Genomic DNA, 22,736 nt, shown 5'->3' with positions numbered 1-22,736 from the left:
TAAACACTAAACACCAACAACGCGAAAGAAAATTTAAACTGTCACTTACATTTTCAGATGTGACATGAGAAGCTGTCTCTTTGGTTTGTTGGAAATGTGTTTCAACTTAGTGGAGATGATAGCCAATGACCAGCTTGACGACGTGCCAACGAAATTCTTTTACACCGACTTCTTGGAAATTATATTGATGTTGTTACCGCTGTGTCCTGATGGTCACAAGATTCTCCTTCAAAAGACTTTGTCATGTGTGGACAACAAGTATGTTGATTTCCTCTCCTTTGGTCTGTCTTTGCATATTATGTTTATCCAGTTCAAGCCCACCGTAATTGATTCACAGGATTGTTGATAGCATACAATTTTCATTTCAGTCAAGAAATATGGATCAAAAGCACAACGAGCAACCATCCTTCAAAGAAACGGGATTGTGCGAATGCTTTTGTCATGTACCTCACTAAACTTCTCGGTGTGTTGGTGGACAACCGAACTTCGTCAGAGGGTTCTCCTTCCACTGATCTCTTTGGAATGCCAAACTTCCAACGATTGAGAAAGCGTGACGAAGAAGTTGCTGGCTCCGATGAAGAATCGGTATCTTTCAATTTTTCTCTGTTTTTCTTCCCATCGAAAATATACTAACACACTGAAATAATTTTTACAAGCGAATACATGTCTTCCTTTTTTTCTCTTTTTTTTGATATTATATATTCGCACTTCTTTTCTCCTTCCCTAGGAAAGTGAGGATTTATCGAACCTGGAGTGTACTTTCACCTTCACTCAGAAGGACTTTCGTGATCAACATTGGTATCATTGTCACACGTGCAAAATGAGTGACGGTGTTGGTTGTTGTACAGTGTGTGCAAAGATCTGCCATCGTGGACATGAAGTGACTTACTCAAAGTTTGGTTCTTTCTTCTGTGATTGTGGTGCTAAAGAGGACGGCAGCTGCACGGTAAGATTGAAGAAACGAGCAGATCTAATTTTTATGAAAGATTGAAATGTGTACTTTGCTGTACACAGCAAGACTTCGTACATTTTATTGAATGTTGAATTCTGAATATTCATTTCAGGCGATGAAAAAGTCTTCAGAAAGTACCACAGCTCAAGAGGGCTCCACGTCCTCTCCTTTCACATCATGGGGTGATCCTACTTCGAAAGACTTGAAAAATGCAAAGAAAAAAGAAAAGAAAACGAAGGAGAAGTCGAAAGCTTCATTTGATGAGACTGATCTCAAAGACTGCTCAAAGGACGATTGCTGGTCCATCACATTCAAAAATATTAACATGGTATCTTTTTTTATTTCGATAGATTCCTCGGACTCTCGTACAGTTCTATGTAAGGCTTAGGTATAATTCATGATCCATTGTTTTTTCAGGAATTACTTGCAGAATTTGAGGATACGATGAAATCTTCTGGGACCTTCAATTTCTTGCTCGAGATGTTTGAAAAAGCAAGCGGTTTATTCACTGAGGAAGTACAAGAATTGACACAACTAAAGGCGAACGGAAAGACGGAAGTAAAAGAGAAGTTGAAAGCTCTATATGTCACGCCAAAACAATGTATTGTCAAAGATAATATAATGGTAAAAAGTCTTTGAAATATAGTTTTTCATTTTTCAATCTGTAGGCAGAAATCTGTCACATGAAGATTTCTTCAATAATGGACATCGCGATTAACAAAGTTCGTGAAATCGATGTAATACGTTTATAATGTTCAACATTCGTCAGTATTGCCAGATTTAAGTTTTGCATTACCGTACTAACCCTCTTTATTATTTACACTTGCAATACATATGAAGACGATGAAGATTTGAATTTTCATTTTGACAGACCACATTATCAGGCTCACAAGAGGGAGCATTCGAGAATATCAAGTTGAATTTCAGTGGTGATCAAGGTCAAACATTGCGACAGTTAATGAACTCGCGTGTTGTTCAGCACAAAGCACTATGCTTATTATCCATTCAAAACGGTCAACGTCAGCAAATGGCTATCGCTCATGACAAGGGAAAGGTAAAGAAATTGGAAAAAATCTACTATTTAGTTACATTATTTACGCGATCGTCGGAGATTTCAGAATTCCGTACTATGCAACGTTATACGTTAACACTCTGTTACAGGGTAAATTTTGAAGGGCAATAGTTTTAGTTGGAAACTCCAACGTTTCAAAGCTCGCCTTCTGAGAACAACAGCTTTACTAATTCTATTTGCTAAGGGAATGATCCTCATCCCTTTCTTCAGTGCCATAGTTTAAGGTATATAGTTTATACTTTTGTGAGGTGATGTTGTGATCTTCAGGAATGATAAGGAAGCTCAACTTGGATAACTATTGATGGTAGTAGCGCCGAATACAATAATTAAACAATAATTATACAATAATTAAACAATAATTATTCCTTTTTTTTCAAGATAACGATTTTGCAACTGAATGGATTATTGAAACAATCAGAGAAGGGAAAGATCGTCACTTTAAACAGATTGAGTTCGATTATCATGCCATTCACTGTCCTCAACATGTGCAATAATACCATCAATGATGATTTCCTGGCTGTATCTGGTCTCAAAGATTGCCATGTCTTGGTATTGGGTAATTCTGGCAACGCTCAACAGCGACTGGTGGTTAATGCCAAACTTGAGACGGGGAATTATATAGTTAAAACTGTTTGGCTTCCTAGTTCGCAAGTCAAACTTGCCGTCGTTACTGGTGACTTTGTGAAGGTATTGTTTTTATTCTTCTTTGTTTATAATGATAAAAATGAAATTTGAAAGTTGCACCATTAACCAAAATACTTTTATAACTTTATAGATTTTTGACCTCTCTGTGAGCGAGATGGAACCAACACATCACTTCATCCTGCCCAGTGGTAAAGTTCGCGATGTGACCTTCATTCCGAATGGTTCATCTTGCAATATCATAATCATCTCATCTCAAGGGTACATTTACTGTGAACAGTTGAGCAGTGATGATTGCTCAGATCCTTTCTACGTGATGAACGTGTTACCAGTGGAACATTCTTCCATAGATGACAGTCAAGCTGGCATGATCAGTGGTGGTGGAAGCTCTGTCTATTATTCACCAGCCATGAAATTGCTCTTTTTCAGTTTTTCCAAAGGTAAACCAAACTTCTTTCTTCTATATCATTTTGTATACAAAGTAGGTTCATCAGTGTATTATATCGACCTTCCGTGATTGAGGTCGCTGTTTGATGATGATGACTTTCTTTGCAAGTGAGCTCACCTCCCATACAGAGTGCCGGGAAATGCGCGATGCACTTACTTGTGTGTTATCGATACTACTTGTCATGTTTGACCTTGAAAGGTGTTTCTCTATTTGCTTACAGTATTTTACTGTCCATCGGCGTATACTACCATTTGATGTGTTTTGTGCAACATCTTTAAATTGGAATAAAACTTAGTGTAACGGAAAAGGGCCTACTCGAGTGCAGCATTTATTAACTCAGATCAAATGGTAGTATACGCCGAATAGGCAACATTAAATCGATTCTTAAATAAAACAAAAAGTAAAGATTTCCATCGTTTTCTTTTTTCAGGACACTCATTCATCGGTATTTTGAAAGCAAACTATTCTGGGTTTGAACGTTTATTTTCATTGCATTCATCCATTACATCCAGTTCTGCGCTCACCATGTGGTCTGAAGTTCCGGGACAACTCGGTCTCCTCCATTGTGTTCAACAGAGTACTGGCAATGTCATTGTACTGACTGTCAAGACTGACGTGGTGTACGTCCAAGAGATCAAGAGCTCTTCCAAGAATGTCAAGATGCAAAATGCGGTTTGTTATCATTGTGCACCAGTCAAGCAGAAACAAGAAGAACAAACGACCATGTTGATGCTGTTGGATGATGGTAGTTTACGAATTTGCAATGGCAACAAGGATATTGTTCCTTTCATCAACCGACAGTCGCCAAGGTTTGTGTTTTACTGATATTTATTCTGTTCTTGATAACTCACGTTTGATTGAGTTGTGACTTTTCAAAACTTCTTTGGCTACTATAAGTCGACAAAAAAGTTTGCAACCGAATTATTTGGTTTATTGGATTGATTCTTGAGACGGAAAATCTTATGACGCGAATAGCTAAACAGACGCCGATGTTACGCTATAAGAAGTCACCAACGAAAAATTAGTACGAAAAAGAATTACTTTTAAATATGATGTCCTTTATTTCAAAATATTGACTATTTTGAAACAAAAGCAACATTCGATCTGCATTGCTTTACTATTTTATTTCAGCATTCCAGAAGACACCAAGCAGATCAGTACGAGCAAACCTAAAATTGTGCAAAACAAAGTGTCTAAAAGACGAAGCAGTACAACGAAATTTCCCATCGATTTCTTCGAGAAATGCAACGAAACAAATGAAGTTGAATTCAGTGGATCGGACATTCTTCATGTCTATTACAAAAGTCAAGTCAAGCATCGATTGAATACTGCTGGAATGTACATTGCTAACACCAAGGTAAATACATTTCAAAAACGGCGATCGTGTATCACTTCTTGATACAAACAATAACTCATCTAGTGTTCTTTTTCAGAAAATGCTTAATTGAGAAAAGTTAATTTATTACGTCTGATTCAAATATTATTTCCCATATTTCGTCAACAAAACTTCGATTAAAACATCCTTTTCGGTCGATACTTTGAATGACAGTAGTTGATATAATATGTTTCGGATTTTCAGCCATCAGGTTTCAAGATGGAGATTAGCAACATGAACCAAGACAACGTGGTGGTGGGAATCCGTATACAAGTCGGTGTGCAATCTACCGATCGATCACCGCAATATTTCGAAATCCTCGGTCGTATGCGACAAATGAAGATGGCCAAGAATCGTTGGTTCGACGTCCCTTTCACCAATGAGGAGTCTTTGAAAATCGTCAGCCAAAATAACCAATTCGAAGTCATCTGTAAGTTGCAGGAGTTTTCTCACGGCATACCTTAGTCTGATCTAAGTTTGGAGCTTTGAATCGTTCTTTACGTCATACCTTTCAATCCTTGAATATGATATTTCTTCTTGTTTTTAGTCGGCCCTTCTTCGGACCCTTACGGGTTAAGTATTGTCGATTCCATCAAAGTGTACGTTCAATCCAAATCATTGTTCGGTTTTCAAGAGGACAAAACAGCTGACAAACCAAAAGAACCGAAAAAAATTATCGAAGAATCTCAAGTTGTTGAACAGAAGGCGCCAAGTTTAAATTGTGAAGGGTAAATAAAATTTCAATTTCACTCCAAACCATTCTTGCTGAGTTCATCTTACACCGCCAACTCATATCGTACACATTCTTCCTTATAGCCAACTGATCTCCACACTATCAGGTGTGAACAAAGCATTGCAAATGTTTGATATTCGTTCTCATGGCAACAAATTTGAAACCTTGGTTGCAATAGGATCAAACCTCATCACCACCGATCCTGCTCTTTATGGAAACAATTCAACTTTGAAGTCGAAATCTCACATCTTGTTGCAGAACTTGTTCCCCGAGGAAACTCTATTCTTGAATAAAAAGGTAGGAAAGAATTTTCCTTCGCATTTTTTAAGTTTAGTCTTTTAAAGTTTTTTCCAAATCGCGGCGGGAGTGATTCATTGTATAAAGCTTTGAACTGAAGTAAGCTATTCCGTAGGGGTTGATTTTTCATTAGTCGAATTAAATGCTTGAATTATTGAATGGAAAAATCTATTTTATTCAGGATGAGATTTATGTGTCGCATTTCATCAGTGGATTACAACAAGCTTTACGTCAATCAGAGCAACAAAACACGGTTTTGGACGGGGAAATATTCTTGTACTTACTTGCTACTGCTGTTGACGTCGGAGTTAACAAACCTGACCTTTTCGTTGAAAATATCAAAGGTTTGCTATTTTTCTTTTTTAATGAAGATTGAACTTTACGGTAATATGAAACCTGTCTTTATTCGATTATTGTAAACGGCTCCTTATTTCTTTGTGTTTCCATTGATTTTAAAATTAGTTATGAAAATAAGACTATTTCTGACAACCGATTCGACCAGAGAAGCTCCGACAATGAATTTCTTTGCTCTGTTTAGCTAAGATGGCGGTCACAGAATTTGTTGAGACCATCTTGAAATCATATTGGGATTTGAAGGAACATTTCAAAAACACTTCTGAAATGAATGAGTGCGATAACAAAGGTAAAATTAACTTGGCAACATTTTATACAAGTGAAGGACAAAACAACGGAATAAGATTCCCGGAATTTTTTAAAAAGCACTGATTCTCGACCCACTCCTTTTAATTTTCTATACAGTAAGGTGGAATGCATCAAATACCACTCCTTTTGGTATTATACCACCCTGTAAACTTAACCAAATGCTCTGATTTTGGACTTATGCACTACTTTCACGTGTATTTTTAGATCTTCAAACTTTGAGTGAGATCACTGAAAATGTTGTTCAGTTATTGTTTCTGGTCATGCTTGGTGACTCTTGTCAGATCGAAGCTATCACAAAGCAAATTTCTCATCTGATTTTTTACAAGGTATGAAAACTGACATCATATTTAAAAGATTGAGCTTAAATTGAGTAGTGTCAAATTTTTGATCGATTTAACGAGAACGCTCATACAATATGAAGAACGGGAAATACCGGGTGTCCCAGAAAAAAGTTCCACTCTTTGAAGTAAATTTTCTCCAGTTCTATGAATTTCTAAACAATCAATAATTTTGCATTGGAAAGAGGAAGAATAAAATTAAATTTTGAGGGGTCATTTTATCAAATTTAGTGAACTGGATCAAAAGTTAAGCCAAAATGAATAAAAATTATTTTTTTTGTAATTGCTCAAATACGTTGAAAATCGACCTATCAAATTCTTATAGAAGCATAATTGCATGGAGCAAAAAAAAAAAAACCTAAGGGAAGTATCTTTTTATGAAGGAAGTAAGATTTTAAGTAAAACAAAGAAATTTATCTGAAAAACTGAAAAATTTGATAATTGCAACCGATATTTGATGAAATCAGCGCTACTTTTGACTTTAGGGGACCTTAAGCCAAAACTTGAAGCTGAATTCCATAGAAAATAATTTGAAATGACCCAAATGAAAATTTTTAGTTCTTTAGAGAATTATTTCAAGCATTTTTTGTTTTCATGTCCACTTTAAACTCTTTATTCCTGCAAAAAAGTAATAATTAGGTCATAAAATTTGATAGGTCGATTTTCAACGTTTTTGAGCCTTGAAATTTTTATTCATTTCAGCATAATTTTTGATCTACAATCAGTAACGAAAAACTTGGCACAAAAAGGAAACCCACCGGGGTGTTTTGAAACCACAATCGATTTGCAAGTGCTCTAAAAAGTAGGTTCGAAGGGTAGAGTTTTAACTCTGAGTTTTAACGCTAGACTTAAGACCTAGGACCTTAGGATCTGAGGATTCAAAAGTTCAAAAATGGTCCAGTAGGGCTTGAAATATAGCCTAGAAACCAATAAATCCCTCCCAGATCGAAATAATCGTTGAAATCAAGTTGAGGGCCCGAAATTGACATTCTCGCTCGAACTTCAATTTTCGAAAAATGGTAAATTAGCGAAAAGTGCCAATATGTTATGGCACTGATTGTAGTTGACCAAATTTGATATAATATGACCCCTCAAATTTAAGTTAATCTTTTCTCTTTCCAATGCAAAAGGATTGATTGTTTAGAAATTCATAGAACTGGAGAAAATTCACTTCAAAGAGCGGAAGTTTTTTCTGAGACACCCGGTATTATAAGGAAAAATCTCGGAGCTCGTAAAATATTTCTCGTTCTGTATGCGCAAATGTCTGATAACTATTACATATCTGGCTCGAGAAAGGTTTCAGCGTTGCCAAGGTCCAAAGGGGGCTTAATTACCAAACTTCCACCATTTTGCCGATACCCAAATGAGACTTTCTTAAATCCTCCAAATACAAGAAAACCTCTGAGAAAACTAGTTGGCCTTATTGCTAAGTTATTACTTAGTGTTGACAACATTCTCCGTGCCCCCAGATTCATGGCTCGGTGGGTTGGTCAAAAAATACAGGGAAAAAGATAACTGAACATTTTTAAACATGCTTATGAACATCAAATGTTTTACTTCGAAAGTGATACACTTCTGAATTCTGAATATATTTTACGTCCATTCAGATTTAATATCTAATGGTAAGATACGGGGGGGGGGGGTGAAATAAGAAGAAAACTCATTTATTAGACATCCATTTAATAAACGAATTATTGACACTTTTTTAGGAGCATTCGATCGGTTTTGCAGCCAAACAAGGCTTGGTGAAGATTTTTCAATCAAGGTTGAACCATGGCGATAAGAAAGAGAAGACATTGCAAGTGTTACAACAAAAGAGTGAAGATCGTCAAGACGACGAAGAACTGGTGGTATGATGTCCATCTTTCCCTTGAAAGCTGTAGATTGATTGCGATAGGATTTTTCATCATTCCTTTTTTCGTCTTTAGTGATATTTAACTTTATTTCATGTAGAAGGTTTAGTTCAATATACGATACGGTTCCCTTGGCAAGTGAATGCTTCTTCTCTCGGATAGAGTGAAGAAATATGGTGGTACCATAAATCTGATACATGATTATAAGCTTATTGGTGGTATGCTAGACATTGTTGTGTGTTTTGTCGTTCATCCAGTAATAAGCTTCCCCATACCCATTTGACACTATATAGATATACGATTGTAAATTGATATAATTTCGTAATTTAGCACACTATAGCTATGTATATCTTTATTAGGTTGATAGTTCGCCTATTACACCACAACCAACGGAAGAAGTCACTGTTGCTCCACCGAATGAAGAAAATACACCTCCTGCTCAACAACAACTCCAAGGTAACGGAAGAATTAATTTCATCCGCACAATGCCACTATGTTATATTTTAGTTCAAGCATCGTTTACATTGTGACGCTTTGTATACGTCTATATAAGTCAGTATGATATTAGAGAGTATTTGTTAAAGTAATTTGTGATAGCCATATGGTAAGAGATAGTGCCACCATGTATGGAACAGAATTATGTGGGTAATGGGTATTCATCGACATTGTATTTTCTTTCAGGTGTTGAGCAGATTATGAACATTGAAGAGTTGGTGGAAGAGGCAGAAGACATGGACCTCGCTGAAGATGACGACGATGAAGATGATGACGATGATGAAGAGGGAATCGATATCGAAAATGAAATCATGAATAACGGTGATCTCCAAATGTTTCTTCATGGTACGTTTGTTACATATTTCGCTAGGTCATCTCTTGTTCGTTTTAGATTATCATGATTTGATAGGTTGTACAATTGATGACTTCTTCATCAACACATAGATCAATGAGTCGAAATGTGATACTCTTTCAAATGGAACTTTTTAGATGACAATGCCATGATGGAGATAGCTTTAGCATTGAGCCTTCAAAATCAAGAGGCCTCAGAGAACCAAGGATCTGGAGAAGGTGATCCTCAACAAATGCTTCTTCCCGATGATGACCAAGTCGATGACGATGAAGAGTTTGAAGATATACTGCCCGAAGAAGGAGAAGTCGCCCAACAAGAAACACATCAACACGATGATGAAGAGGAAGGTAGCCAGTTCAACGGTAAATTTTCTCTTTCGTATTCCCTTCCTTCATGTTCGCAACTAAGGTTTAGAAGAGCATGCTGTAAATGTGAGACGTCAGTTCATCCTTTTTTGTCAATTTGTTTATAGCATGTGATCAAATAGTTTCACTTTTAAACTCTTATTCATCATTTTTCCTGTCTTTCATAGAAGGTGCAGTAGAAAGTGTACCAACTGGAGATGACGAGGGCGAAAACTCTGATTTAGAGGTGGATTCACCAAGCTTCTCTGAAACATCCAATCAACTTGTTTCTTCATCCAGTAGTTGCAACGATGCCAGTGACTCTTCATTCACCGCTGTCTGGTCGCATCTTATCAAGCACTTCCTTCACAAGATCGAAGATATTTTAGAGCTTGATGGTTTACAAGCCATTCCATTCCTTCAGGTTGGTCCCTCCCATTTTAGAATTTTTTTGCGACTAAATACATATCTTTAACAAATCCTTATTAATTTGGATTGTTTTCAACGTGCTCAGGTTTTGTTGGTTCTGTGTTCGAATCTTGGCGAAAGTGAAGAAGACAAGAAGTTGTTGGAGCAAATTGTGTTGGAATGCTGTAAACCCCTCAAGATTAATTGCTTGGTAAGAGTATTTTCTTGTTTGTTTAAGTTTGTTTGGTTCACATGAACGTTTAAGCTCGCGTACCTGTTCAGATATCTAGAAGGGAAATGTTGAATTGTTTTACACAGGGTTCGGAAAATGTTGCCAAGAGGAGACAAGAAAGTGAAGTTCAACTTGTTCTGATGAGATTCTTAAGTGTTCTCATGTCAAGATGCCCAAACTCTTCTAGCAAGAACAAAGATCAAGACAGCCCTTCCTTAAAAACGGTAAGTTGAAAATCTCCGTGCTTTGATTTTCTAGCGTATTACAATGAATGTTTGATTTGCTTTTCAAAAAAAAAATCTTGGACGTTTAGTATTTTTACGCGGACCCTAAACTCATTGCCAGATTTTCAACTTGTGCAAGGCCCGTAAATAATGCCAAAGCCTACATAAGTCACTAAACAGGCTTCAGAATTAGTAAATGTTGACTAAAATTGGCCACAAATGCCATACTTCTGTTGGTGTGAACTGTTGAAAGTTACTTTAGAATCAGTGCTTTTCGTGGAAATTTTGATGTAAATTAAACTGGATAATTTTCATCTCAAAATCACACTTTAATCCTCTTAAATATGGAAAAATAAGGTCGGTCTCTTAAAGTGGAAGGGTGTCTCATCTATTCATTCATTTTTTAGGAGAAAAGTTTTGATGCGAACGTTGCCAACATTCTTTGTGAGAATGGCTTGATCGAACATTGCTTGTTTTTGATGAAGAACCTTCAAAAATACTGGCAACATACCAAAACAACTGAGGTATGATTTCCAAATTACTTATAGACGCTGTTGATGTTGTTGATTATCTTGTACAGATTCTCCACTATTAATAGTCAACCTTTAATCATGGTGCGATGGTTTTCTTTTCTTCCAGGATAATGAAGTAGCGAGTGATGCACGCACAAACGATGTTTCAAAGAATCTGTTGAAACCGAAATCACTTCTGCCCGTTCCTGATATGATGCCCTTCTTCATGGAACAATATGTGAAGGTACTGCTTCTTCAAAAATATTTTTTTCAAAACAAATTTCATATTTGATAAAACTCGTTACTTAGACATGAGTAGGACCCATGACTGGAGAATTCCCTCCGAAGACTATAGTCTAAAATGAAAAAGTTCTTCTACCCCTTAATTAAATGGTTATCATACCTACAAATATCCTAATCATTCCTTCAGTTCATCTTCCGCAGTAACCATGTTCAACCTTGAAAATGAAACCTTTATAAGGAGTTTGTTGAGCATAAATATGTGTTGCCCTTTTCCCTAAAAGTAGTAAAAAAATATTCTGACTTAATTCATAATTTATATCATTAGAGTCACGTATTGGATTTGTTTGAAGCTTTCCCACAGTTGGTCACTGAAATGACTCTCAGAGTACCATATCAGGTTGGTTGTCATTTTTTCTAAAAATCATCGTCTGGATCGTTGAAATGAATCATTTAGTGGTTAACCTATCACTGATATAACTTCCCTCTCATATACTAGATACACAAGTTGATGGATAGCAAGAACTCCGATGCTTTTTTCAACAAAGAATGGGTTTACATCCTTTGCGAGGTAATGCATTTTCTGCTGCTATTTTATTACGCCTAAACATTCGATGTCGATCTCCAAAGAAGACCAATAATTATCATTGATTTAACTTTCATTAACGTTGCATTCATTCTTTTACTTAACAATCAATTTTTAGTACATGTTGATGGCCCATACACCATTTGTCCGTCGCCAAGTTAGAAAGGTAATTTAAAAGTCACTAGCGGTTATTCAGAAGTCTTCTTAGTCTAGTCCTTTATCTTAGCCGTCATTTTTTCCCGTGTTTTTTAATTTTGAATGACACTTGACCTATAACACACATTTAGTAGCTTCAACTTAAATTTTCTATGGGGAAACTTTACATGTTGTATCATTTTCAGTCTTCTCACATCTTCCTTTTAATATGTCTCTTCTTAGCTATTGCTTGGTTTGTGTGGCTCAAAAGAGAAGTATCGTTTCGTCAAAGATTTGCACAATTTAAGATCTCATCTGTCAAGTATTAGGTAAAGTTTATCCACGTGTGAAACCATACCATGAATAATATGAGAAACTATCTACGTTCCCATTTCTTACGTTCCCCTTATGCAGGAAAGATTGAATACCTTTTTTTTTCAACAATTTATTTGTTCCATGTGTAGTAAGAAATTTGTCTGTTTCTTGACGTGTACCAATCTCCTTTTAGAGAGTTGTTTCAACAAGCAGGGATGATTTTCGATGATGGAACAACCTCTAAAGTGTCGCTTTGTTACGAAGATACAGTATCTTTGGTTTGTATTTTCAAAATTTATCACGGTATTTCCTCTTGCTTAATATGTGGGGTATGGCTCATTTTTACATCTGAAAAAGGGGAAGAAGATTATGGTTTTCAAGTATCTAGAGTAAAGTCAGTGGACAGAGTATAATAAGAGATTCTTAAATAGTATCTTAAGTTCTTAAGTTCCCTGGGTTGAAATATTTCTTAATGTTTCATCTAGACTGAAAGTGTGACTGGATGCATCGAAATTGCTTCGGCTCGTTATGAAAATTGGCAATCGTTTTGTCGCAAAGAAAAAGGTAAAAAATGTTTTTTCCAATAATTCGACGTCATCAACCTGGAGAACAGAGGGTTTAATTTATTCATCCTATATCTTATATCTTTTAGCTATCCTGCCATTTTTAATTCAAGCAAGTTATCAAGTAACCGAACATTTGTCGTCAAAGATTATTGAGCTTATTTGCATGGCCTTGATTGCCAAACGAAGCGATTCAAAAGAAAAGAAAGACAAGTCTAAAGCAAAAGGTTTGAATGGTTCTCAATGAGGTCGTTGCACAGTAGTACGACTCTATGTTTCTTTTGGACATCAAACTTAATTTTAGAAAGAGATACGCCAGTTAGAGAAGTCTCAAGAATTTTTTTTGTCTAATTTGAGTGCTCATTCATAAGACGAGGCCAATTACAGGGTTCATTTCTTTTCACGAGAGAAAATCATGAAACTTAATGAGTTTTTAGGAAAACATTTGGAATTCCATCTCTTCCCCAAGAACTTATCATGATAATAATAATAATAACCTTTTCCCTTCCTAGATATTTCAAGTGAGCTAGTGAAGTTGGTGTTTTCACAGTGTGGAGGAGAAGTGTTGACGTCATTCATCAAAGCTTTCTTGCTGGAATCTAATTCCTCTGTTTTACGATGGAAATCTCACGAGCTCGTTCACACAATCTATCTGTAAGTTTCACTGTACCCGATGGTTTGTGTGGTGAATTATTGTGATGGGTGAATATGCGGACCTGCATAATATTAAGATCAAAACTATAAGATTATAGTTCTAGAATCTAGAATCTAGAAAGAAATTTTTCTTTTCAAAGGAAGAGTTTGCGCGGAATTAAAGAAGAAACCCTGTCAATACCTGAAATTTTGGGTCAGCTCTCTCACGTCCAAATTCAACGTCGTTGAGAATAGAAAATGTTTTAAAGTGAAAAATGAAAATTCCTAAACTTGGCTGATGGTTTGAAACTCCTTTTTTCAATTTTCAGAAACATAAACACCGAGCAAAAGGTGGATTTGATTCGACAAATGTGGAGTTTGTGGCCCTTGCTGGCAATATTTGGACATCGTGCCACCCAATTTGTTGATATTCTCGGATATTTTACCATCAAAACGTCTCACCCTTCCCTCGATGAACTGGTAAGGAAACGTTCGATTTTTTTGTCAAAGATTGACCTGAAAATAATCAATATCAACATTATCTTGTGAATGGATTTTAACTTCCTATGAATTAATTTTAGATGGATGGTTTGACTTCGCGAACTCTTTGCTTGTTAAAAGAAAGAAACAAAATGTTGAAATCTCATCCCAACTCGAACCTTTACAGGTAACACTGCTTGTTCTTTTTTAAATGAAATAATCATTTTTAGCAATGGAATTGGAATTCTTAATCAATTTTATAATGAGAATTTAGAATGGTATGGATGATTTTATCGATGGAGGTCCTTTAGTTCATATTTGTGTTTCAAACAACGTACTTTTCTTACTCTCTTTTAGGAAATTGAGTAACTACATTCAACTAGATGGTTTTTATTTGGAAAGCGACCCTTGCTTGGTTTGCAACAATCCCGAACCTTCATACACAGTATGTAACCAACTAATATGGCTCCTTTCTCAATGTGTTAGTCATCACTCTCTGGTTGAACACTGACCTGATTTGTAACTTGTTATGTGTTTTATTTTCTCAATAGAGTTGCAAGCTCTCGACGATCAAGTCGGACATTCGATACACCACCAAAGCGCAAGTCATCAAGCTTTCTGGAAACTTTTCAATCTCCAAGATAAACATCAAAATCACTGATGCCAAAAGAGCTAAAATGGTATTTTGATTTTACCGAATCGATTAAGTAATATACAGTATACTGTATTTTTCAGACATTGTTTATGAAAAGTAGGTATCGTGCAGCCAAATTAATGATCCTTTTTATATTTTTTTTAGGTGAAAGTGATTAACATCTTTTACAGCAATAAAACTGTACCCTCTGCTATCGAGCTCAAAAATAGGTACTTGTCCACAACTTTGTTTTTCTATAGGTTGTTAGGTAGGTCTAGGTTGTTAATTCGATGGTTTTAAAAATTCGTAACCCAAATTTACATAGCTTATTACTTCGAATAAACACTCCCTTCTTTTAAACGCTCTAAAGACCCTCTTCGAAAAATACCTGTTCTAAAAAAATCCTCCCTTTGAATAAACGTCTCCTCTTTATTAAACGCCTATTTGATAAACACTCTTATGACTCGAATGTCGCCTTAACTGAAGTGTTTCCTTAACTCGAGCAAGTTTTCTGGTCCTTTCCATAATTTCGATTAAATTTGTATTCCCCATGCGTGTTCGAGTTATAGAGAAACCACTGTATCATATATTATGTTTTTCTTAAACTTTTAGAACTGGTATTTGGCAACGCGCGAAAAAGGTTTCTTTGTCTCAAGGTCAAAATGAGATCAAGGTAGGGTTTGTTATCGATTTTATTTTTTGAAAACGTGTCCAATCTTTTTTCCTCTATCCTATGCTTAATCAATAGTAATTTATCTTTTGTTTAATTAAGGTCGATTTGGCTTTCCCAATAACCGCCTGCAATCTGATGATCGAATTCGCTGAATTTTACGATAATGCTCAGTTTTCTTCGGAAACACTTCAATGCCCCCGATGCAGTGCAAGTGTACCTGCGCATCCAGGAGTGTGTGGTAATTGTGGTGAGAATGTCTATCAATGTCACAAATGCCGATCCATCAATTACGATGAGAAAGACCCTTTCCTGTGCACTTCTTGTGGCTTTTGCAAGTACGCCAAGTTCGAATTAACCTTCCACGCACACTCCACATGCTCCGTGGAAACGATCAAGAACGAGGAAGATCGAGAAAAAGCGTTGAAGTCGGTCAATACCACACTGGAGAAAGCTGACCAACACTACAAGCAATTGTCTTGCCACAGACAACATTTGGAAACACTGTTGAAATTGGCTAGTGTTCGAAACAATAACGCTAAGGTTTGTGTCAAGTTATCTTTCTCACTTTTTAAACTTCTTGAATAAGATTTCGATTTATCAATTTTCTACACGACAAGTTAATGCGTTTGACTTTCTTTCTCTGTAGGAGGGTACTAAGGGAGCAGGAGCACTAGCATGGAATGTTTCTGCATTATCATCGTCTGCATCCTCCTCTTCATCATCTTCCGCTGCATCATCCACCACCTCCAACACTCAACAAACCCAACACAATGCCGTCAACAACATCAACGAATCCATCCAAGGCATCGCACAACGTTATTGTGTCGACTGTAAAAATGCTTTCGAAGAAATGAGCAAAGTCACTCAAGCTGTCACTGCCACACGTCAGGAGCTGGCAAATTATGATATCAAGCAACAGGAAACTCTTGCCCAAGTCTTTCGTGCAACACCGTCAGCTTCACCAACAACTCAACTAGAGAAACCATCTTTCTCCCGCCTCCCTTCCTTGAATGGATCGATTGATGCAGCTGTCACACTTTCTAATGGAAGCAATGTGTCCAGCAACTGTTTTGGATGTACTTTAGCAAGTATCAAAAACTGTTTGATTATTTTACGAGCAATGGTGACTTTGTCAGCTACGCATCAGTCAATGTTAAAAGAGGTGAGTGAGTCTTTTTATCAATTTCAAATTATTGTTATATTTTTGCTGTTTCAAGGTCCTTTTTTTCAGGTTCGTTAACTTCTGTCACGGTCGGCTATATTTTTCACCATTTTTCAGGTTTTGGAAAGTACCAGATTTATCAAGGTAAAATTTTGCCAGACCAAAGATTTTTCATTGGGAGTTAGTTCATTTTCATGAAATTCAATTATCTTTCACGCAGGATCTTTTGCAAGAGTTGGTTGAGAATAATCTTCAACAACAATCAAGTGAAGTCGTCGCTCTTGCTGAGACACTTCTCATCAATCTGACATCGAACAATCAACAAGCGAACAGCCATCTCAATGACATTATTATGGACAGAATCAACCTTTGTCTTCTCACTCAATCCTCCAATATGTTCTCCGTACGTATTTTCCTTCTCCGTATACCTTTTCCCAGGAAACATTTTATTTGTTTCTTAGACTCTAAATACAGTAATTTGCAATCAAATTTGCAAAGCAAATTTTTTGATGATTTTTAAATTTGTTTATGATTTTTAGGACATATCGCTGCGAAGTGAGATTTCAGTTTTACGAAAATCCATTCGTGCTGGAGATGGTGTGTGGGAAGAACGTATGAGATGCGGTAAGAAATTCTTTCTCATTCTTTCAATCCCAAAACCTGTCGATTATTGCATTGGTGACCTCCTGAACCCCAATTAAAAAGGAGTATGGTTATGATGCGAGAAGGGTAATAAACAATGTTTTTTTATGTTTCCAGTGTTCAAATTGTTTCTGCATTCCATGAAGAACAGTTCACCAGAAGTTTTGGAAGCCATCACTTTACCATGTCTTGAAATCGTCACCAGTTCCGTTAAAGGCTTTCACAAGGACAACAGGAAGGTAAGATAACTTTTATAGGTGACTTTTGTCTTGTTGTGTTTGCTCATTAAGGGTGGATTCGCAACTCTTTCTAAAAGGCTAAACGATTGAACTTTATCTGTCACATTCATTACGTACAGGTCATTCCCATGAACAAAACGAGCGCTCCAAAGCAGCAACTTTCGTGTTTCGATTCTAAACGTTGGTTGTCTGGTCAATATAAACATGAGACATTTGAGTTATGGAAGATGCAAAACAGCAGCCAAACCAAAGACAAAGAACGCTACTTAATGCAGAAATATGCTGGTATCTGGATGACGAAATGTGCTCAGAAGAAGGAAGGTTTTGAAGAGAAAGTGGAGAATGGAGATTTTTCAGTGGACGGTTGGTTGAAGTTGTTGGTGTTCTCACCTACATCCAGACAGACCAGAAGTCTCATTTGTTCCATACTCGATCATCTTGCACAGGTTTCTATTCTTTTTCCTGCTTTTCTTCAAAATGCTGTGAAATTCGATCATTTTATTTAGATGTTAATACAATAGAAGTGGACAGGTCTTCCATATAGACGGGTAACTCAACTATTTGGTGGCGGTTCGTTGCAAATTCGAACTTTAGAAATATACTTCACCATATATATTTTTAATTTTTCAGATGGAAGACAAACGAAAAACCATTCTCCATCTTTTGATGAGGTATGACATGTTAACATGTTAACCAAAATTATCTTCTTTTTTTCTGTGTCATGTATCATTTAAAAGTGTCGTTTTCATTCTACTGAACCAAGGCAGGTAAAAGATGGCAAGCTCTGCGGCATTTCGCCTATAAATTTTGATAAGCTGTTGATGAAGATGCATTAAATAGAACAAAGGCACCAGACTTAATTTTTATTGAGTAAATTTCTACTTTGAAGTCTTCGAGCAGGAGTTTTATTTAAGACGACCGCTGCGTATATTATTATTGAACATATCCTCCAAAACATGTAAAGACCTTAGGGATGTCGAACTTGACGCTGTTCAACAATCGTTCGAGAAGAAGAAAAAAAAATCTCTGTTTTTATGCAACTACTGTTCTTGTTTTCCACCTTAGCTTTTTCGATGAGTTACACCTGGCTGGTGAGAACGCAGCTGAATACTTGATCTTGTTCAAGTCTTTGACACGAAAAACCACGTGGAGAACCTATCTCTGTCGCTTTGGAATTCTTGACACTCTCTGTCAACTTTTGATCAAGGTATGATGTTTTCTTTTAGGACTTTTTGATCTGGTTAAGCCTTTCAAAGTAAAAGTGTCACTCTGCTTATGGTTGTTCTTCAAATCTGGCTTTTTCTTTTATAGGAAGTGGATCATCTAACTGACCTGGAAAGCTCAACGTTGAATTTCGATCTGGCTCAAGGATATGCTTTAAACTCTCTTGCTGGTAATTACCTTGTCTTTTCTTTTTAACAAATCGTAGTGTTTCCTTAAACTAGGAAGGAATAGCCCATCCTGGTCGATGAAAGTTTAAGCGAAACTGAAAAATAAAACATTATACAACATTTCTTTTTTAGAACTTTTGAAATCTTTCTTTGACGATGAAGAAGTAAAGACTATGTATCGTGGTCGTTTCGTTGCCGAAGTGTTGCAATGTTACTTAGCGTTGCGAAAGTAAGTCCACTCTCAACATTTAATTAAGATAAAGTTCCATTTAAAAAATAACAATATTCGAACTCTATGAACTCGTTTCTTCTTTTTTTAAACAACATTATTATTATTATTATTACACTAATTTTTTAGGCTAGTTGTTCAACGCACGAAGCTGGTGGACGAAACGCAAGAAATTTTGTCTAACCTTTTGCAAGAGCTGACCACAGGTATTACTTCGTAATCACAAGTTTTCTTAAGATTGCTTCTTTGTTGGGAAGATGGATGCCCAAAGTATCCTTGTAATTCACCATTACCCTATTCTTATCGTGTGCAGATAAATTTTCTTAGAAACCCTATAAAGATAGAGGATTTGGATAAAATCTCATTCAGCGTAATCTTCTTGGCATATATAATAATCGTTTTGCAACCGTTCCGTAGCCTCAGCAATGAATGAACCTTCACATTTCATCTTTCATTCAGGAGCAGACGAATCAATCTTGATGAAAACATCAATCGATGCATTGAAGAGGTATATGTTTGATAGAAACAGGGGGGACGTTTATTGAACTTTTTTCTTTAGGGAGTGTAAAAGCGACACAAGCCAGTATCATATCATATATATTAAGTCTCTTTATTATAGGTCTAGTCTAAAAATATAGAATAAGATCGTTACACATGCACACTACTTGTACATGGGTAAAATGAAATATCTCTTAAAAATAAAACTGCTGTGAAACCGATATGCGGTCAGTCTGTGTAACTGTAAGAAAATAAAATATGTATGGCCGTCATGGCGACTAGTCCTCCTCAGCAAATCGTACTGGGGCTCTCCGTGGTCTCGTTGACCTACGAACAAAATCGTGTCTATTTGGGTGAACGTCCTCGTGTTGTGGGGCAGGGTTGGCGACTTCACCATCTCGTTGGAGGAGCACTTGTTGTGGTGGAGTTGGTTCCTCGAAGTCCCATTGCTTCTGCGTGTTTCTGTTGTCCTCATCGGCGTGTTGTTGTTGTTGTCGTTGATTCTCAGGTTTCTTGTAGATTTTCCATTTCTGCGCGTCTCTTGTGATGGTTCGATCTGGTCGTGATGCTGTGATTTGGTGTCCATTGATTGAGATGACTTCATATGGCGATGGGTCGAAGGGTGGTTTGGATTTGGTGCTCTTTTGTTTCAGGAGAACAGTGTCACCAAGCTGGATGTTGTGATGCTTGACGTATGGCTTGTTGTCTTTGTAGCGGGATTGTTTCATCTTCTGCGCGATCTCCTTTTCTCTTGCTTCGGTGATGTCTTTTCTGCTGGCTGTTTCATCTTGCTGTGGTAGACGTGAGTGGAATTTTCTGCCAAACAGGAGCTCTGCCGGTGCCTTTCCGGTTGTTGGGTGTGGTGTGGCGCGGTACATCTGTAGAGTCTTGTTCAGCTCTGCTTTGGGATCCTTCTTTTCGACGATGGCTGTGTGCCAGACTTTCTTGCAAATTTTCATGAAGGCTTCCGCAAGGCCATTTGCTTCCGGATCATCCGCGCTGAGCGTTGGTTCGTGACGAATACCTGCCCACTTGAAATATTCTTGGAGTTGGTGGTGCTCTTTTCCATTGAAAGGTGGGCCGTTGTCCGTTTCAACCGTTTGCAATAACCGTGTCTTGTGAATATGTCATCAAACGCCTGGATGTTGTGTTCTGATCCTGTCCCTTTTACCACTGCTACTTCTGGATATCTTGACAGTTCGTCTATCACCACCAGTAGGTATATGCCGTCTGCTGTTGGTCCCCAGTGGTCGGCTGAAAGTTTCTGCCAAGGTTCCTCCGGTGGTGTGGAAGGTGTGTTGGGGTCGCGATGCTTCGTCTCTGTTGAGGCTTGGCATGCCAGGCATCTTTGCACCGCGTCTTGTATGGCCTTGTCCATCAATGGGAACCACAATCTTGACCGCATGTATCGTTTCATCATGGTTTCTCCTGGATGTCCTTCGTGTGCTATGTCAATGAGATTCAATCGGAGGTTGCGTTGTCCTGGTTGCATGGGCGTGTCTGGGACATAGATTTGACTCCCTCTCATGATGACGCCATTTTCGACCGATAGCTCTTTGTAAATTCTGTTGTTGACTTCTGATCCAGATGGCGGCTCTGATCTGCCTTTTGAGATGTCTTCTATGAGTTGTTGGTAGTGTGGATCACTTTGAGCAGCCTGTCTGATGGTGTCGATGTCAATCGCCGGTGTTGTGTTGTTGAGGTTGATTTTCCGTACTAGAATGGTTGTTCCAATATCGAAGCCTAGATCGTCTTGTTCCATTTCTGTGAGGTGGGATATCGGGTTCGGGTGTCTGCTGCCATAGTCGCATGGCATTTCTTTCCCCTTCAGGTAGCGGAGATTGAATTGGAGATCTTGAACCCGGTCTCTGTGGTTGCTGATTTTGCGAGATGCTGGTTTCTGTCGATTGTTGTAGATTGGAATGAGAGGTTCATGGTCTGTCCATGCTGTGAATTGACTTCCGACAACGTAGTAGCGAAACTGCTCCATTGCGAAACAGAGACCAAGACTTTCTCTTTCAATTGGGCTGTATCGTTGTTCAACATCGGTTAGAGCTCTGCTGTTGTGGTCTATCGGAACCCACATGCCTTCTCCCCTCTCCTGGTAGATGCTTGCCTGGATTCCTACCTCTGATGAGTCCGACACCACGTGAGTCTTTTCATTGGGATCGTACGCTTGTAGAGTCGCTGGATCGTCCAGGATTTGCATCAGCGTCTGGTATGCAGTTTCCTCTTCTTCCTGCCAGCGGAATTTCTCCCCCTTCTTCAACAATTTGCGAAGCGGTGCGGTAGTGTCTTCATATGTTGTGTGTAGTTTGTTGTCGAATGTGAACTTCGCATTGTACTGGCAAGCCATCAACAAAGAGCGAACATCCTCTGTGTTTTCAGGTCTGCCACCGTCTTTGATGTTTTGAATCTTCTTTGGGTCTGCTGTCACGCCATTTGAATGGAACGTCCGACCAAACCATTTGATTCTTGTCTGTCCGAACGTCGATTTGGACGGTTTGAGGATTGTGCCATTCTCTTTACAACGATCCAGGAATGCTGCGAGGTTTCTGTAATGTTCCTTGTAGTCTCTTCCGTAGACTAGGATGTTGTCATGCAATGTGGTGACGCCTTGGAGGCCAGCAAATGCTTTCCGTATCTCGTTGTGGAAGACGCCGCTTGAGGCTGTGGGTCCAAAATACAGCCTCTCCATTCTGTGAAGGCCCTCGTGTGTTTGAAAGATGCTCTTGTCTTTGGATTCTTTGTCTAGCTGAAGTTGATGGTAACCCCAGCCCATGTCCATTTCACTGAAAATCTTCGCTTCCTTCAGGTCGTGGCGGATCTCCTGTGGTGTTTGGACGTGGAATCGAGTGCGCTTCATCCCCACATTGCGTGGTGTGTTGTCTATGTTCATCCTGATTTGACCATTGCTTTTATCTGTTATCACCACGTTCATCACGCAGTCATAGCTTTCTCGTGGGTCCACATCCGTTATCACTCCCTGTGTTCTCAGAAATTCAAGGAGTTTGCTGACTTCGCCTTGATAGTGGATTGGAACGTTGCGAAATGGTGGTTGCTTTGGCTCGAATTCTTCTTCATAGTCGAGGTGGATGGGCTTCGTTCTGATGCATCCAATTTTGTTGTCGTCGAAGACTAGACCTCGGTATCCGTCGACAAGTTTCAGTATCTTTTCGATCTCTGTTGGGTCTGCTTCGTTGCTGTCAGGACGTGTTTCGACTTGTATCCCAAGGTTGTCTCTGATGAGTTGGGAATCCTCTTGATTGCACTTGTGTCTTGTGTTCGGGGGCTCTTTCCTTCCTTGTTGAAGGTGATGAATCCTAGGTGTTCTGCGTCGTTGTCTCCGAGTAGCGGTTCTGGTTGAAAACCGTCC

General features: G+C 38.0%; 2 protein-coding genes across 2 annotated transcripts in view; one reads left to right on the top strand and one right to left on the bottom strand.

Moving 5' to 3' along the window:
* LOC136810403 (uncharacterized) overlaps positions 1 to 22,736 on the bottom strand; it is a 277,730-nt gene that overhangs the window by 26,750 nt on the left and 228,244 nt on the right. The gene's annotated exons all lie outside the window — the stretch shown is intronic.
* LOC136810400 (E3 ubiquitin-protein ligase UBR4-like) overlaps positions 1 to 22,736 on the top strand; it is a 57,272-nt gene that overhangs the window by 21,312 nt on the left and 13,224 nt on the right. Inside the window, exons 23-73 of the mRNA XM_067066963.1 lie at positions 58 to 258; positions 369 to 585; positions 728 to 946; positions 1,065 to 1,280; positions 1,370 to 1,576; positions 1,824 to 2,006; positions 2,403 to 2,711; positions 2,800 to 3,106; positions 3,545 to 3,923; positions 4,246 to 4,471; positions 4,694 to 4,919; positions 5,037 to 5,217; positions 5,306 to 5,519; positions 5,701 to 5,863; positions 6,058 to 6,162; positions 6,387 to 6,508; positions 8,230 to 8,370; positions 8,733 to 8,829; positions 9,055 to 9,213; positions 9,358 to 9,582; positions 9,753 to 9,988; positions 10,079 to 10,183; positions 10,291 to 10,428; positions 10,836 to 10,952; positions 11,068 to 11,184; positions 11,509 to 11,580; positions 11,680 to 11,751; positions 11,885 to 11,932; positions 12,145 to 12,230; positions 12,410 to 12,494; positions 12,702 to 12,780; positions 12,869 to 13,006; positions 13,292 to 13,433; positions 13,742 to 13,892; positions 13,994 to 14,079; positions 14,250 to 14,337; positions 14,444 to 14,572; positions 14,692 to 14,756; positions 15,139 to 15,199; positions 15,299 to 15,739; positions 15,846 to 16,361; positions 16,582 to 16,764; positions 16,901 to 16,985; positions 17,121 to 17,242; positions 17,362 to 17,688; positions 17,873 to 17,913; positions 18,308 to 18,449; positions 18,554 to 18,635; positions 18,766 to 18,862; positions 18,992 to 19,068; positions 19,322 to 19,370. Of these exons, the coding sequence (XP_066923064.1) occupies positions 58 to 258; positions 369 to 585; positions 728 to 946; positions 1,065 to 1,280; positions 1,370 to 1,576; positions 1,824 to 2,006; positions 2,403 to 2,711; positions 2,800 to 3,106; positions 3,545 to 3,923; positions 4,246 to 4,471; positions 4,694 to 4,919; positions 5,037 to 5,217; positions 5,306 to 5,519; positions 5,701 to 5,863; positions 6,058 to 6,162; positions 6,387 to 6,508; positions 8,230 to 8,370; positions 8,733 to 8,829; positions 9,055 to 9,213; positions 9,358 to 9,582; positions 9,753 to 9,988; positions 10,079 to 10,183; positions 10,291 to 10,428; positions 10,836 to 10,952; positions 11,068 to 11,184; positions 11,509 to 11,580; positions 11,680 to 11,751; positions 11,885 to 11,932; positions 12,145 to 12,230; positions 12,410 to 12,494; positions 12,702 to 12,780; positions 12,869 to 13,006; positions 13,292 to 13,433; positions 13,742 to 13,892; positions 13,994 to 14,079; positions 14,250 to 14,337; positions 14,444 to 14,572; positions 14,692 to 14,756; positions 15,139 to 15,199; positions 15,299 to 15,739; positions 15,846 to 16,361; positions 16,582 to 16,764; positions 16,901 to 16,985; positions 17,121 to 17,242; positions 17,362 to 17,688; positions 17,873 to 17,913; positions 18,308 to 18,449; positions 18,554 to 18,635; positions 18,766 to 18,862; positions 18,992 to 19,068; positions 19,322 to 19,370 (8,274 nt within the window). The remainder of the gene's footprint in view (positions 1 to 57; positions 259 to 368; positions 586 to 727; positions 947 to 1,064; positions 1,281 to 1,369; positions 1,577 to 1,823; positions 2,007 to 2,402; positions 2,712 to 2,799; positions 3,107 to 3,544; positions 3,924 to 4,245; positions 4,472 to 4,693; positions 4,920 to 5,036; positions 5,218 to 5,305; positions 5,520 to 5,700; positions 5,864 to 6,057; positions 6,163 to 6,386; positions 6,509 to 8,229; positions 8,371 to 8,732; positions 8,830 to 9,054; positions 9,214 to 9,357; positions 9,583 to 9,752; positions 9,989 to 10,078; positions 10,184 to 10,290; positions 10,429 to 10,835; positions 10,953 to 11,067; positions 11,185 to 11,508; positions 11,581 to 11,679; positions 11,752 to 11,884; positions 11,933 to 12,144; positions 12,231 to 12,409; positions 12,495 to 12,701; positions 12,781 to 12,868; positions 13,007 to 13,291; positions 13,434 to 13,741; positions 13,893 to 13,993; positions 14,080 to 14,249; positions 14,338 to 14,443; positions 14,573 to 14,691; positions 14,757 to 15,138; positions 15,200 to 15,298; positions 15,740 to 15,845; positions 16,362 to 16,581; positions 16,765 to 16,900; positions 16,986 to 17,120; positions 17,243 to 17,361; positions 17,689 to 17,872; positions 17,914 to 18,307; positions 18,450 to 18,553; positions 18,636 to 18,765; positions 18,863 to 18,991; positions 19,069 to 19,321; positions 19,371 to 22,736) is intronic.

This window comes from Clytia hemisphaerica, unplaced genomic scaffold (assembly GCF_902728285.1).
Source record: "Clytia hemisphaerica strain Z4C2 unplaced genomic scaffold, Clytia hemisphaerica genome assembly, whole genome shotgun sequence".
Taxonomy (NCBI): Eukaryota; Metazoa; Cnidaria; class Hydrozoa; order Leptothecata; family Clytiidae; genus Clytia; species Clytia hemisphaerica.
This window is presented reverse-complemented; position numbering and strand designations above follow the sequence as displayed.